Here is a 17021-nt window from a genome sequence, read left to right as displayed (position 1 = left end):
GATCGAACAACCATCGGAGTACTTAACAGATGTGCTCCACCCATGAGATATTCAAGATTATTCTCCCCTCCCCCCCCCCCCCAAAAAAAAAAATTTAAATAAAAAATATGAGCTATGTCCATTTATAAGTAGTTTATTACAAAAACTGGCCAATTTATAAAATATTATTAATATTAGCAAAATAAAAAGTCAAAATTTTGCTTTATTTTGAGTGAGTGTTATTAGAATAGATTGAGTACACCTTAAGGAGCTTGAATCTCAGTTTTGGGATGATTTGGTAGAGTTTTGAGGTAGTTTGAATTGAAAATTAGATGTAGAAGATGAACACGAAAAAAATTATGTGTATCACATTGTGTATCACTTATGTATCAAATGTGTATCACATGTATATCTATGTTTACCTGCGTGTGAGATGCATGCGTAATACATGTGTCGCAGAAGAATTCTTCGAACTCGATTTTAACTATGTATTTTGATAGCAAATTAGTCAAAATTACCTCCAATCTTCCTTAAATTTTATAGACTGATTCATCTATATATTTTCAATGAATCTCAACCATACTCATTGAAAAAAGTTCATTTTTTCGCTTAGATTTTTGGAATCTTCTATATATTATTTTTTGTATTTCATCACTTTATTTGCTATCTCGTCCATGAAATTTTCTTTCCGTCTTTCATTTAATGTTGCTAATCACGTTTGAAAATATAGAAGAAGATCTTTGTGTATGATACTTGAAAAGAAAGAATCTTATTTCTTTGAATTTTTAATTTTTATATATATTCAACTAGTTTTGATAAATCTATCATTAATGACTAAATGTTGGTAAGTTAGACTTTTTCCGGACATTTATGAAAGATTCCCAAAAATAAATAGAAAATGTAGTCTCTCTTCTATTCTCCTTTTTCTCGATTGGACCCGAACTTGGCCCCCACTAAATTCGCGGTCCAGAATAAATGTTTACTGGTTCCAACTAGTAAGTTGTAAACACTCATCATTAATTTTATTTGCTAAAAGAAGAAAATAAACGTGCGAAAAATAACTGTGATTGCAAAATCTTGAATGTTTAAATTAGGAGTTTGTGGTTAGTGGTGGATCAAATTTCATTAAAGTGTTAATCACACGATATTGAAGTTAAAGTTCAACAACAACAACAACAACCCAGTATAATCCCACTTAGTGGGGTCTGGGAAGGGTAGTGTGTACGCAGACCTTACCCCTACCCTGTGGTAGAGGGGATGTTTCCAAATAGAGTGGTTAGTGGTGGATCAAATTTCATTAAAGTGTTAATCACACGATATTGAAGTTAAAGTTCAACAACAACAACAACCCTGTATAATCCCACATAGTGGGGTATGAGAAGGGTAGTGTGTACGCAGACCTTACCCCTACCCTGGGGTATAGATGTTGTTTCCAAATAGAAACCCGACATCCTTCCCTCTAAGAACTTCTCACCTTGCTCTTGGAGAGACTCGAACTCACAACCTCTTGGTTGGAAGTGGAGGTTGCTTACCATCAGAGCAACCCCTCTTGCCTTATTGACGTTAAAGTTAATAGTTTCAATTTACAACTTAATCTTTAATAAATACTATAAAAGATTTTAATCTCCCCAAACTCTAAAGTCGCCCATAAATAAAATTATTGTCATATATGAAGTTTAACCATCATTACCCTCTTCTCATATTTTCCAAAATTATAATTAGGATTATAATCTTACTTTTTATATGGGATAAATAATAAGTATCGAGTTTAATAATTTATTATTGGTTTGACTAGTATTAATAATCAAATGGCGGATAAATATAATCCCAAATTTAACGTCGAGATTAGGGTACGAATACGATCCCAAGCATTTGTCTCATACTACTGAAAAAATAATTTTTTGTAGCCTTTTTGTTATATATTCCGCAAAAACTGTATTTCGACCCAGCCCTAAAAGATATTTTTTTGATTAGTTTTGAACTTTTGAAAAAAACAAAAATTCTGATTTACTTTTAACAAAAACTGCTTTCCAAATTTCTGCTTTAACCAAAAATTTTTGATTCCAAAAATAAATAAACAAATACTCCTACATAATAAAATATAATATATAATAAAATTAAAAGAAAAGTAAAAAAGTTCAATCTGAATAGTGATGAAAACTAGCTCACAGTAAGTAGCTCCAGTACAACAGCGGTTAAAATTTTACCTAAAAAATAATACACTTTTAAAAAACCCATTTCCAATCCCTAAAAAGCTTTCAACTTTCAACAATGGCGATCACTTCGCCATCGGCTCCGACTTTCTCGGCGTCTCTCTGCTGCACTCGCACTGACTCAGCCGCTGTTCCAGCTCGTTCACTCAAATCCTCGCCGATCCAAACTAGGTTCCAGAATCGCCGATTCACGTTATCCTGTCGGCTTGATTCATCTTCCTCCGTACCTTCTAATGGCTTCGACGGCGATCTTCAGTACGAACTTCAGCATGGAAGCGTTTCGACTCACTATCGCCGGCGAGGTTCACCGGTGTTCGTCACGCTTCCGGTTGATGCCGTCAGCTTACCGGCAGGGATTATGAAGAGGAAGAAGGCGATGGCGCAGTCGTTTCGTGCTTTGGCGGCGGCGGGAGTTGAAGGAGTTGTGATGGAGGTGTGGTGGGGGCTGGTGGAGAGGGAATTGCCCAGGGTTTATAATTGGCAAGGGTATTTGGAGATTGTGGTTTTGGCTAGACGATGTGGTTTGAAAGTTCGAGCTGTAATGGCTTTTCATCAGTGCGGTACTGGGCCTGATGATCCCTTCTGGTTGGTACACTTTCAAAAGTTCAATCTATTACACGCATAAATGACATTTGTTTTGCTTCCTCGTTCAGACACGTTTAGCTTTGTTTTGTTTTGAAAAGGAAACATATTTCTCAAAACACAATATATTATCTTAAAGAATAGAATGTCTATCAACAATAAGTAGGCCACTAGGCCTCAATCCCAAACAAGCTGAGGCTGGCTATATGAATCCTCACTGACCATATTTAAGCTCAATTCATGCCTAAGAATAGAATGTCTATCTTTAAAAAAAGATGGAATGTCTATCTACTACAAGTGTTTCACATTATTGACTGCTGCATTAATTTAGTTGCATTGCATTTGCCATTCATTGGTTGAACTTTTTGAACAATATTTGCCTGTAGTGTGATCAAAGTGTACGCTTGAATGCGTCTCTTTTGGTGGTCTAGTAGGTTTGCAATTTGAATTGTAATTGAGTAGATTTTTTGTGTTCTAGCAAAGCATTAGGGCTTACTTGAGGGTGTTTACGTGGGTAAATGAAGTTTATGGATTGTATGATTCTGAATATTGGAAACAGTACTTAGGTGTTTGTTATATTCACCTTATATAGCTCAGACACCTTTACTTAGTTTTAGTAATGGCATTTTGGAATGTAGTAAGAGAAGCTGCTTGGACTGTCTTGGAGTTAGATTCGACCCATATAATGTCCTTGGTATGGAACAGGTTAGCATTCTTATTTAGTGGGATACACATTCAGAATGCTTAGTGCTATGAAAGAAAAGCTCAAGATCCTAAAGATATAAGCAAAAGGAATTTTGATTTGTTCAGCTGCATTTTAGGGATATTGCATTCCCATCTTGTTCAGCTGCAAGATCCTAATGATATTGCATTCCCATTTTGTTATCAGTTCTGTAGGCAAAGATCAAGATCACCCTAGTCTGAAGAGTGTACTCATATATCTACCCATGCTACGTTCTGTTATCCTAATAAATATATCTGCCTGCTCTATATTGTTTTTCCTTTTGTTTAAAACCCAAGAGAGGACTAAGTATTGCATGGAATTACATACTGATTAAATGAAGGAAAAAGGAAAAAATCTTAATACTGATTAATGTAGTTATGCTAAAAGTTGCAATGACTAGGTTAATTATGTCATCATTGTGGTGGTTCTTTGTCGGCATCAGTAGAGAAGTGAGTTTGACGGTTATTTTGCTAGCAATGGCTAGCATTGTTTCCAGCTGGTTCTAGTCTGACTATGTTTGTGGGTAACTAAGAGAATATGGAGAGAAGTGTTTAGTTATGCAGAAGAACATTTAGCTTCTGATGGCCTTTTTCTGCAGCTGGTGAGTCACTGGAACCTCTGTATACCAACAATAGATTCAGCATTACAGAATGCTCTCTCCTCTGTTTGTAAACCTTGATTGGAAGTTGGAACTATAGTTGTTTAGCTTTTGTTGTTTTAGGGTACTTGCAGGAGGCAAACTATATTTTGTCCTAATCTAAAGTAAGAAGTCCTCACTGGGGCAATACTTTAGATTAGAGAGTTGATTTGTAATTTACGAAGGACTTGTTCTGGATCTTATTGCCAAAACATGGCGGGGTGGATTGGGAGAAAGTTTACAATAAGTTCTCATTGGGGAAAATTTGGATCAGTGTTGATTTTAATATATGTATGTATGGCTGACCCCAACTTGTTTGGTATTGAGGCGTAGTTGTTGTTGTTGTAGTAGAAGTTTTCAGGGTCTCGTTACCAAACATGGCCTGAATTATAAGATGAGTGTGAGCCTAAGTTTAGCTACAAATTGAAAGAAGAGCATGTGTGACACTGAGCCTGCTTTAAGTTATCTTCCCCATTGCCTTAATTTGTGTGGAGGGTGAATGTCCAGAGTCAAGGAGTCCAAATGTAGGTCATGGATTGTGATGGCAGGCATGAGAACCTTAGGGTATCCATACAAACTTCACAGATCATTTCTATGTGATGATACTACTACAAAAAAAACAGATTATTCCTGTAAGATTGCCCTTCCAAATATACTAAGTTAACAGAAATGAAAATAGAACTTGATATATTCACTGGAACAGGGTGAAAAGAAATAATTGCGAAAGATCATTCATTTGGACAGAGAAAAAAGGTCAACATTACACAAGACCAACATTACACAAGACGTGCCTCAATAGACTATTGTACAATATGGTTAAGCTCCAGGCATACAAATGGAAATATCTTTAAGTTTTAGAAAGTTAATGTTACAGGCTTTGTTTTGCCTAATATCTTCAATTCTGGAATGGGTGTGATGCATTACTTAGATACAACTGTTTCTGTCAGATTTCCTTATATTGAAAAGACAAAAACTGTCTAGCCAGATTTTGTGCCTCATCTTTTTTATGTTGTTTTGCCACCTTCAATTAAGCGTTGTGCTAGCTTGCTCTCTTCCCTTGGAAATGATCTCTGCTAGTGATTAATTCACAATCTGAATTTTTCTCCTTTATGCTGCTGCCAGGATTCCCCTTCCTCTGTGGGTTTCTGAAGAAATGGATAAAGATCCAGATTTAGCATATTCAGACAGGTTTGGGCGACGAAATATGGAATATATATCCCTAGGGTGTGATGTTCTTCCCGTTCTGCACGGACGATCTCCAATCCAAGCATATGCTGAATTTATGAGGAGCTTCCGTGACACCTTCAGACCATTTCTTGGTGGTGTCATAACTGTATGATGCTCACTTAATGCTTCACCTACTAATTTTAATGGTATTATACCTATGCAATTTGACTTTATGTTGCAGGGTATCCAAGTTGGAATGGGTCCTGCTGGTGAGTTAAGATATCCTTCATGCCCTTTACAGAAGCTGAGCTGGACATGGCGCTCACGCGAACTTGGCGAATTTCAATGCTATGACAAGGTGTGAAAGACTGACGTTATGTATCTCAAGTGATTTTTTCCTGTTATTCCTATCCAACCAAATTTGTGATTGTCTTCTTTTAAACTGGCAGTATATGCTTGCATCTTTAAATGCTTGTGCTGGGGAGAGAGGGATGCGTGAGTGGGCCAATGGCGGCCCTATTGGTGCCAGTAATTTAATGCAGGATCCTGAAAGCACAGAGTTCTTCAAAAGTGACGGTTCTTGGAACACACCATATGGAGAGTTCTTCCTTGCATGGTATTCAGAGATGTTGCTGCTTCATGGTGAGAGGATTTGCAGGGAAGCAGAGACCACATTTCGTGGTCTCGAAGTTAATTTGACAGGCAAAGTGGGTGGGATTCACTGGCATTATGGTACACGGTCTCACCCGTCAGAGCTAACAGCTGGCTACTACAATACATCAATTCGAGATGGTTTCCTGCCAATTGCTCGCATGTTTGGTAGGTACGGTTTTACCATGTGTTGTACATGTTTCGAAATGCGGGATGCAGAAGAGCAGCAGATGAATCCTGTCAGTAGTCCCGAAGGTTTTGTAAAACAACTTTTGCTTGCTGCTAGGATATGTGACATTCCCCTGCAAGGTGAAAACACTGCAAGTAGCTTGGATGACGAAGCATATCAACAGGTGTTAAGGATGTCTAAGTTCTACTCGGATGGTCCAGGAACACCTACCTTTTCATTCAATTTTGTCAGAATGGACAAGAACTTGTTTGAATATCGGAATTGGGTTAGCTTTACTCGTTTTGTGAGACAAATGGCAGATGTCAAAATTTTTCGAGCCAAGCTAGGATTTGGGGAAGGTGATATGCCGCTTTCATCTTTATCAGCATCCGCCACTGCTGGAGCAGTTCTTGCATACTAGCTAGAAACTTCAACCTATAGGCATTGCTTATGCTAATTGCGTATTCTCACCCTCCACAAGTCAAGGGTGTGTATATGTCTAGCATCTTGTGATCTATGATTGTGAATTGCGTAGCAAAAGCTTGGTCTATTTTGCGTAATTTTTTCTCTCCGTATACTGTAATGGTTCGCGATCAAGTTGAAAAGGGGTATTTCCTTGTATCATAACGGTGCCTTCCTATTATTTTTAGAATGGATGGCCTCTCTATTTCAGCTCAAAAGGTATATCTGTCAGGCAAGTTCAGTTAGAACAATTAACTCCTTTTAGTATTCTGATATGGTTGGTATTGCTGGGTCTTGTGACAAGGATAGTATATGACCAATATAATTAAGTGACATGAAAAACAATTTAAACAAATACAAGAAGGATATGTTATGTACTGACAGGTTAATTTGACAGTGTCTTCCAAATTTTTTGAGATGGATGGCCTCTATCAGCTCAGAGGTCTATCTGTTTGGCAAGAGAATTCAGTTCAGTTAAAACAATCCACATTCCAGTCCTTTTACACTTGTAGTAGGAGTGGTATTGCTTGGGCTTGTCTGAAGCATAAATAACTTTTATTTGTCAGTATAATTGACCGGTTGTAACATGTTACATATTCTCTTTTAAAATTATTATGTTTTTGTTTACTATAAACAGTAACATGCAAAAATGTTGTGATAAATTTGATAATGTATATTTTTTTTTTCTTTTTCACAGTGTCTAACAAACAGGGACGTGAGAAACGATTCCAATGACCCATGTTGTGCGAATCCTTTAAAAATGTTATCGCGCTCGTGTCAGATTTTTTAGAAAATGCAAGGCGTTTCCCTGCACCCATCAATGACATTGAGGAGTAAAGGTAATTGGTAAACAATGAATATTTAGTTAATTACAATAAAAAATTAAGTCATAACAACACTAATAATCATCGATCATTTAATTTAATTTAATAGTAATAGAGTTAAATACATTATCGACTGGAAATACAAGTTATTTCTCAAAAGTTTGTATGATAGATGAATATATTCATACCAACGAAAGATATGCGTACCTGTATCCGAGCAACATAGTAGATGACGTAATTTAATCTTTCGGAAATTTTTGAAAATGGTGACTAGTAGGGGTGGCAAAATATTTAAAAGAAAATAGTTAACCACCCATATTATCCATTAAAAATGGATTGGATAATGAACTTTTTAAAACGGGTCAAATATGGATAAGAACCATATTATCCATTTAGAAAATGGATAAGCAATGGGTAACAAATGGATAACCAATGGGTCTAACTTTTACATTTGTAAAGCCTCAAATTGGGGGTTCCTCAAGTTAGAGAGACCAAGAATTTTTCCAAAAGTGATCATATGCAAGAAGTCATGGATAATATGGTCAGGTCGGATAATTGATCCGTTTTTTTATTATCCATTTTCGACCCGAACCATATTCGACCTGACCCACCCGTTTGCCGTTATAAATGGTTAAACATTCATTCATCTCCAGCAGGAGTCCATGTGAATTAAGAAGTGAAAGGGATTAGCCCACTTTAACAAGGAAAATAAGGTGACAGACAGAGCATCCAAAAGAAATGGTGCAGACTAACACAAAAGCTAAATATGTCTATTTAATTTTCAATTGCTTTGCCTTAACCTAACCTATTACCATATGATCTAGGTTTTAAATTTTAAAAAAAGTATTTGAGACTGAGACGTAAAATGGAACCAATCGACCAATTTGTTCCCATTCAAGGTGTTTGATAATTATTCCACGTGCATTACAAAGGATAGAGTAAAAGGGTAAAAAATTTAGCATAGGTCGCATAACCTATCAGCGACATACTGTTTCATAAAACTACAGACCCCTGAACGCCCTTTACTTTGTGATACGATCCGTTTTGACAAAAATAAAAAAAATAAAAACAAAGAAGAAAAAGAAAAAGAAAAAGAAAAAGAAGATGATGATGAAGACGACGACAATGCTATCGACCGGATTTAGAATTTAGATGTTTTAAGTTCTGAGTTGAGAGTGTGAATTCTAATATGCATATCTATTTTGTTTTTATGGAATATATAACATTTACGACTCCATCAAGTGCAGTAGATAATTAAATTAGAAGTCACATAAGGATAGTTGACTTTTATCTTTAGGTGACAGATGAAGTGATCAATTGCAAGTCCTTTGGTACGAGGTATAACAAGGTATAAAGGTGATATAAAAATTTAATACCACCTTAATATTCTGTTTGGTTAGCAAACCAGGTATAAATTATTCCGGTGTTAATTTTAACACCGGGATAACTTATACTCCATCCGTTTCAATTTATGTGAACCTATTTCCTTTTTAGTCCGTGCCAAAAAGAATGACCCCTTTCTTTATTTGGAAACAAATTACCTTTACACAATATTTTATAACCACACAAAATATATGTGCCTCATTTTACACCACAAGATCCAAAGTCTTCTCTCTTTTCTTAAATTTCGTGCTCAGTCAAATAGGTTCACATAAATTAAAACGGAGGGAGTACCTTATAAAAGGTGGGGTAATTAGCACCGGTATAACTTATATCTTCTTTTTAAAAATTATGCAATTGTCATTCTTAATACAACATACCAAACAATGAATAAACTGTTGTTCCTTTTGTACTTGTAAATAATGATTATGGAAATTAAAACGTTAGCTTATTAACGTAAATATAAATGATATAAATGAAACACAAATTAATTCGAGCCCACTGAATTCACAGTGTTTCCTTAAGAAATTTAATCCCCTCCTAGTACCCAAGGTTATGGATTATTTCCTCCCAGGATAGAACGAATTACACACTAGTGTAGCGGTACTTCAAACCTCAGTGTTTCAGCGAACAGAAAGTTCGGCAGCAAATCACACTTACTGTTGCTTTGTTTGTAGTTAAAAACAATGCAGAATAAGGAGGACAACTCAGAAGTCGAATAAAAATTCTGAGAGGAAGGAATGCAAAGTATAGCCAATGTTGAATTCTTACTGAAGAGAATATCAGATTGCAATTCGTTTTTCCAGTGTATACGTAGTGTATACATAGTATATATCCAGTGTATACAGAGTGTATATTAAGTGTATACAAAGTGTTTCGAGTGTTTTTTCCGATGTGTTCTTCTTTCTCTCCAACTTATGCTCTATTTATAGCAGTTATTTGAGAGAAATTCGCCCCCTCCATGGTGCAACAAGCACTAGGCTATCATGGAGGAAGCACTTACATGGTGGAATGTACACTTGCTTGGTGGGAGGAGCACTTGCACCATTGTGGGAGGTGCACTAGGCTGCTTATTTCTTAGTATTGCAACACAATACATGGATTGGAAAACATCCGTTACAAACACGGATTATATCACGTTAATATTCACTATTAACAAATAAATTTGGTCCAAAAAATTAATCAATCGATCGATTATTTGACCAAATCCGACCAAATCCGAATCCAAATCCCATTTCCCATTCACTCTAATTTTAAGACTATTTCATCTTAAACAAAAACTCAACAATCCCCCACATGAATGGGGAATGGCTATATCATGGAAGTATGCATGAAAAACTTGTGTGATTTGCAAACAAGAATTAATTGCATCTGGATAAGTAGGTTTCCCTTTGAACTTTCCGTAGTGAACTTATGTCGGATATACTCGGTCAATCGGTAGATTTGATATCTTTGAACCGTCGAACTTTAGTGTATACCTAGACAACCATAAGTCACACAATCAATCCCTTAACCGTCTTTGGTTCTCATTGTTGTGTTCGTTTCAGCCATGAACACTGCCTGGTTTCATAAGTGCGTAGAGAATTGGCCTTGCAAAATTCTCCTTGAAGCGGCTAACACTTCACACATACATAGGTGATTCCTAAACGTGTCATCTCATAGATACACTATTTGATATACCCTGTATCAAATTTAGAAATCATTAAAAAGCCTTAATGCTTTATCCTTGGTACTGAACATTGTCTCATCACGAGAATGGACTAAAACAAATTTTGTTGGCAATGTTGAACCGTCATTAATGACTTTGTTTGATCTCTTTGAACCTAGATCTTGGGATCTCCAGTCTTCTAGGTAGAGTTACCGCCACAATGACTTGTTCTCGGCCATAGTCCCATTCCCTCGATGATTTCTCAACTACCTCTCTAGTTAGGCCTTTTGTAAGTGGATCCGACACATTATAACTTGACTTTACATAGTCAATCGTGATAATTCCTCTAGAGAGAAGTTGCCTAACGGTTTTATGTCTTCGTCGTATATGACAAGATTTACCGTTATACATAACGCTCCCAGCCCTTCTAATTGCCGCTTGGCTATCACAGTGTATGCATATTGGTGCCAACGGTTTGGGCCAAAATGGAATGTCTTCCAAGAAATTCCGGAGCCATTCAGCTTCTTCACCGGCTTTATCTAAGGCTATGAACTCAGCCTCCATTGTAGAGCGGGCAATACATGTTTGTTTAGACGACTTCCAAGATACCGCTCCCCCACCAATAGTGAATACATATCCACTTGTGGACTTCGAATCAGTTGAACCAGTGATTCGATTTGCATCACAATATCCTTCAATCATCGTAGGATATTTACTATAGTGCAAATCAAAGTTTTGGGTATGTTCTAAGTATCCCAAAACTCGTTTCATTGCCATCCAATGAGATTGACCTAGATTGCTCGTATATCGACTTAGTTTACTTATAGCATAAGCTATATCTGATCGTGTACAATTCATGATGTACATTAAGCATCCCAACACACGAGCATAATCCAATTGTGATATGCTTTGGCCTTTATTCTTTGCTAGTGCAAGATTTACGTCAATTGGAGTCTTTGCAACTTTAAAGCCCAAGTGCTTGAATTTTTCAAGTACTGTCTTAATATAATGAGATTGTGACAATGCCAGACCTTGAGGAGTCTTTTGGATCTTAATCCCCAGAATTAAATCCGCAATTCCCAAGTCCTTCATATCAAACTTGCTAGTTAGCATACGCTTAGTAGCATTTATGTTGGCAATGTTATTACTCATTATCAGCATATCATCCACATATAGGCAAACAATGACTATGTGATTTGGAACATTTTTAATGTACACACATTTATCACATTCATTTATCTTAAAACCATTTGACAACATTGTTTGGTCAAATTTCGCATGCCATTGTTTGGGTGCTTGTTTTAGTCCGTAAAGGGACTTAACAAGTCTACATACCTTATTTTCTTTACCTGGAACCACAAACCCTTCAGGTTGTTCCATGTAAATTTCTTCCTCCAACTCTCCATTTAAGAAGGCCGTTTTAACATCCATTTGATGAATTTCAAGACCATACACTGCAGCTAATGCTACTAACATCCGTATGGACGTAATCCTTGTAACTGGGGAGTATGTATCAAAGTAGTCAAGACCTTCTCGTTGTCTATACCCTTTGACAACAAGTCTTGCCTTGAATTTATCAATAGTGCCATCATCTTTCATTTTTCTCTTAAAAATCCATTTAGAACCCAAAGGTTTATTTCCAGGAGGAAGATCAACCAATTCCCATGTATGGTTGTTCAATATGGATTCTATTTCACTATTGACTGCCTCTTTCCAGAACAATGATTCCGAAGAAGACATAGCTTCTTTAAATGTTCGAGGCTCATTTTCCAATAAGAAAGTCACAAAATCTGGTCCAAACGAAGTAGACGTTCTTTGACGTTTACTACGTCTTGGATCCCCCTAATTAAATATACTTTCTTTTGTTTCTTCCCGAGGTCATTTAGATCCTTCACCAATCGACTCGCCTTCCTTTTTATACGGATATATATTTTCAAAGAACTCAGCATTATCTGATTCCATAACCGTATTATTATGAATGTCGGGATTTTCTGATTTATGAACCAGAAATCGATATGCTTTACTATTAGTCGCATATCCTATAAAAACACAATCAACTGTTTTCGGTCCTATTTTTACCCTTTTGGGTTTACGAACTTGCACCTTTGCCAAACACCCCCACACTTTAAAATAATTCAAGTTGGGCTTCCTTCCTTTCCATTTTTCATATGGAATGGATTGTGTTTTACTATGGGGTACTTGATTTAGTATTCGACTGGCCGTAAGAACGACTTCCCCCACAAGTTCTGTGGCAAACCAGAACTTATCAACAATGCGTTCATCATCTCCTTTAATGAACGATTCTTTCTTTCCGCAATCCCATTGGATTGGGGCGTGTAAGGGGCTGTTGTTTGATGAATAATTCCATATTCTAAACATATTTGTTCAAAAGGAGATTCATATTCACCACCCCTATCACTTCTTATCATTTTGATTTTCTTGTTAAGTTGCGTTTCAACTTCATTTTTGTATTGCTTGAATGCGTCTATTGCTTCATCTTTACTATTAAGTAAGTAAACATAGCAATATCGAGTACTATCGTCAATAAAAGTTATGAAATACTTCTTTCCACCGCGAGATGGTATTGACTTCATGTCACAAATATCTGTGTGAATTAAGTCTAAAGGATTTGAATTCCTTTCAACCGACTTATAAGGATGTTTAACATACTTAGATTCCACACATATTTGACATTTTGATTTTTCGCATTCAAACTTAGGCAATACTTCCAAGTTAATCATTTTTCGCAAGGTTTTATAATTGACATGACCCAAACGTACATGCCATAAATCATTTGACTCAAGTAAGTAAGAAGAAGCTGAAGTTTTATTATTAGTTTCAACAACTATTACATTCAGCTTGAAAAGGCCCTCAGTAAGGTAACCTTTTCCTACAAACATTTCATTCTTACTAATCACTACCTTGTCAGATACAAAAACGCACTTGAAACCGTGCTTTACAAGAAGTCCAGTAGAGACTAAGTTCTTCCTAATCTCGGGAACATGAAGGACGTTGTTCAAAGTCATGACCTTGCCAGAAGTCATCTTGAGAAATATCTTACCGTATCCTTCAATTTTTGCTGTAGCAGCATTTCCCATAGAGAGCGTCTCTTCGGGTCCAGCAGAAGCATATGTAGAAAATGCTTCCCTCACAGCACAAACATGGCGAGTGGCTCCAGAATCAATCCACCACTCCTTTGGGTTTCCTACCAGGTTGCATTCAGAAAGCATGGCGCACAAGTCATCAACATCATCATGCTTTTCTACCATGTTTGCTTGACCCCTTTGCTTGTCTTTCTTCCGAGCACGACACTCCGTAGATTTGTGTCCGGTTTTCCCACAGTTGTAGCAGTTTCCACTGAACCGCTTCTTGCTTGGGTTGTATTTCGGACCAGAATGCTTCCATGCCTCAATCACGAGAAAGCTATCATTCTCTGGAGTTTCATCTGGAAGATGAGGAACATCTTCCTTGATGAACTTCTGTAGACATAACGTAGTCAAGTAGAAGAACATCTTTTGCTGCCAGCGCTTGAAATCCATCCCGGAAAATTTTTCGGGTTTCTCTGCCGGTGCCAACGCTAGAGTTCGACTTGTCGATGCATTGTCAGTCATCATCGGAACAACTTGATTTCCGTCATTCGCCATTTTTACTGTAAAAATGACACAAACAAACGTTTAATAAATGTTTAAAACTGGAGTGAAAAATCACGTAGATTTTAATCTCCAACAAAATGCCACGAAGGCTTTTAAAACTGGAGTAAAAATCATGTAGATTTTAATCTCCAACAAACCGCCACGAAGGCTTTACTCTCCAAACGGGAGTACACAAAAACCACAAAGGTTTTAGGTTTCCAGAATAATAAGAATAACACAAATACAGAAATTAAAATTATTAAATTCCTTAAGATTGTTGTTCCTTGTGTACTTGTAAACAATGATTCTGGAAATTAAAACGTTAGCTTATTAACGTAAATATAAATGATATAAATAAAACACAAATTAATTCGAGCCCACTGAATTCACAGTGTTTCCTTAAGAAATTTAATCCCATCCTAGTACCCTAGGTTATGAATTATTTTCTCCCAGGATAGAACGTATTACACACTGGTGTAGCGGTACTTCAAACCCCTGTGTTTCAGCGAACACAAAGTTCGGCAGCAAATCACACTTACTGTTGCTTTGTTTGTAGTTAAAAACAATGCAGAATAAGGAGGACAACTCAGAAGTCGAATGGAAATTCTGAGAGGAAGGAATGCAAAATATAGCCAATGTTGAATTCTTACTGAAGAGAATATCAGATTGCAATTCGTTTTTCTAGTGTATACAAAGTGTATATCCAATATATACAGAGTGTATATCCAGTGTATACAGAGTGTATATTAAATGTATACAGAGTGTATATTAAATGTATACAGAATGTATATTAAGTGTATACAAAGTGTATATTAAGTGTATACAAAGTGTTTCGAGTGTTTTTTCCGATGTGTTCTTCTTTCTCTCCAACTTATGCTCTATTTATAGCAGTTATTTGAGAGAAATCCGCCCCCTCCATGGTGCAACAAACACTAGGCTATCATGGAGGAAGCACTTACATGGTGGAATGTACACTTGCTTGGTGGGAGGAGCACTTGCACCATTGTGGGAGGTGCACTAGGCTGCTTATTGCTTAGTGTTGCAACACAATACACGGATTGGAAAACATCCGTTACAAACACGGATTATATCACGTTAATATTTACTATTAACAAATAAATTTGGTCCAAAAAATTAATCAATCGATCGATCATTTGACCAAATCCGAATCCAAATCCCATTTCCCATTCACTCTAATTTTAAGACTATTTCATTTTAAACAAAAACTCAACATAAACAACAATCCCAGCATAACTAATCACAACATAACTTATCCCAATATAACTTATACCGGCATAACTTATACCGATATAAATCGTATTCCAATCAAACGACCCCAAGTGAAATTTGTATAAAGACAGGCGCACTGTTAATGTATACAACAACATCGACCCAGTATAATCCCACAAGTAGGGTCTGGATAATGTATAGTATAACTTAATTTGTTTCTTTCCCCTCTTTGTGGGCGCAGGTGAGTAGCCAAATGAATATGCGCAAGCTTTTAGTTGTGGATGTGACAATGGACTACAAAGGTGAAGGTGGACCAAATACTGCACACACTCCAGGCAAAGGGAATCCTCCAGCTAAAGGAGCCAATAATGCTTAGTTTTAAAATCTTCATCTTTAGCTTCATCTTTTGCCTTTAGCTCGGCTCCTTTGAGAATATCATATTGATAAGTAAATAAGTTACAGATTAAGTACTTGAATGTTATCATGTGTAATTTCAGAGGCATGAATACATGTATTTCCTTTAACTTGTAATATTCGAGTTATTAATTTTTGTGGTAATCATGGCGTCTAGGTTAGATTGCGTACATCTCGATTGCTATTTGCTATCTCCCATCAATATAAGTACAGAGTAACTCGATCCACTATAACTTGAACAGATAGTAAGAAATTACCTAATATTTTGCCTCCACTGAATTTTGAACAAGAAATCATAATGTTCCCCCTACTTCATTGAACACCAAGCCACATATATCAGTTATTAATTACTAATTAAAAGAAAGGAAAAGGAACAAATGGAAAAGTAAAGGTGATATTGAAGATCCTCACAAAACATATGATAAATTTTACAAAACCCCAAATGATTATTCATAATTTTGTGGGGTCCAAAAGAAAAAAAGAATGGCAAGGGTACATTTGAATTTTTTTACATCCATCATCATAAATTTCACATAAAATAATCAAACCAATATCCAACGCATGACAGAGTTTGCTCTCTTCTTACGAAAAGTCATCTTTTTTCTTCTTCTTCTTCTAATCATACAGATCACTATTGACATAGACCAAATTATAGACTAAATAATTCCTTAAATTTTGCATATATTTTAATAAGATTTTTCTAGTAATCTACTTAAGCACAAATCATTTCACAAGTTTATGAAGTTAAAAACAAAATTCTCTTCTCAATTTTTATTTCTTTTTGGACGACTATTGTTAGTCATATTATTTCAACTATTTCTTTTATCCATTAGGTCTACATGAAATTATATGTTTGAATAAATAATTAAATAAATAAAAATATATTCTCTAAAAAAAGTAAAATTTTAGAATGAGATGGTAATACAATTCAATAATAATCCTACGATGTTGTTAAATTAATTAAAATGTTACAGAGAGATGGCGTTTAATCTCTTTGTCGTTGGTGATCGGAATTAGTATAAAATTTAGGATTATATTTATCACACATCTAATTATTATTATTATTATAATATTAAAATCTTGATATTATTTATCGGATATGAGATTATAATCTCGGGATATCCGACATTTTTAATATTCAGACAGGAAAATAAAATTAGGCATTCGAAACAGCTCATAATACTTGTCACCAAATAATTGGTTCGATCTTCTATGAAAAATCCACGTCATTTTGTATGGCCCACTTTTATCGGCAGCCCACAATTGAGCTGGCCCATTTAGATGGTAGTCCAAACTCTTTCTTACCTTC

The 17021-nt window shown here is 36.0% G+C and overlaps 1 protein-coding gene across 1 annotated transcript; it reads left to right on the top strand.

The window, feature by feature from the left end:
• The first annotated feature begins 2189 nt into the window (after positions 1 to 2189).
• On the top strand, positions 2190 to 6859 carry LOC104248207 (beta-amylase 1, chloroplastic-like). The gene is made up of 4 exons (XM_009804424.2): positions 2190 to 2777; positions 5258 to 5468; positions 5544 to 5660; positions 5752 to 6859. Exons 1-4 carry the CDS (start codon positions 2251 to 2253, stop codon positions 6541 to 6543), a joined length of 1647 nt encoding a protein of 548 aa, XP_009802726.1. The 5' UTR covers positions 2190 to 2250; the 3' UTR covers positions 6544 to 6859.
• Positions 6860 to 17021: the final 10162 nt, after the last annotated feature.

The sequence above is a fragment of the Nicotiana sylvestris genome, chromosome 8 (genome assembly GCF_000393655.2).
Source record: "Nicotiana sylvestris chromosome 8, ASM39365v2, whole genome shotgun sequence".
NCBI classification, from domain to species: Eukaryota; Viridiplantae; Streptophyta; class Magnoliopsida; order Solanales; family Solanaceae; genus Nicotiana; species Nicotiana sylvestris.
Note: the sequence above shows the minus strand (reverse complement) of the source record. Positions and strands in the feature narration are given on the sequence as shown.

Bases quoted from the DNA above. Each gene is read 5' to 3' on its own strand.
- LOC104248207 (XM_009804424.2), top strand. From the start codon at position 2,251: ATGGCGATCACTTCGCCATCGGCTCCGACTTTCTCGGCGTCTCTCTGC. The intron at 5,469-5,543 runs GTATGATGCTCA...TTTATGTTGCAG, and splicing joins TTCTTGGTGGTGTCATAACT to GGTATCCAAGTTGGAATGGG. The intron at 5,661-5,751 runs GTGTGAAAGACT...TTAAACTGGCAG, and splicing joins AATTTCAATGCTATGACAAG to TATATGCTTGCATCTTTAAA.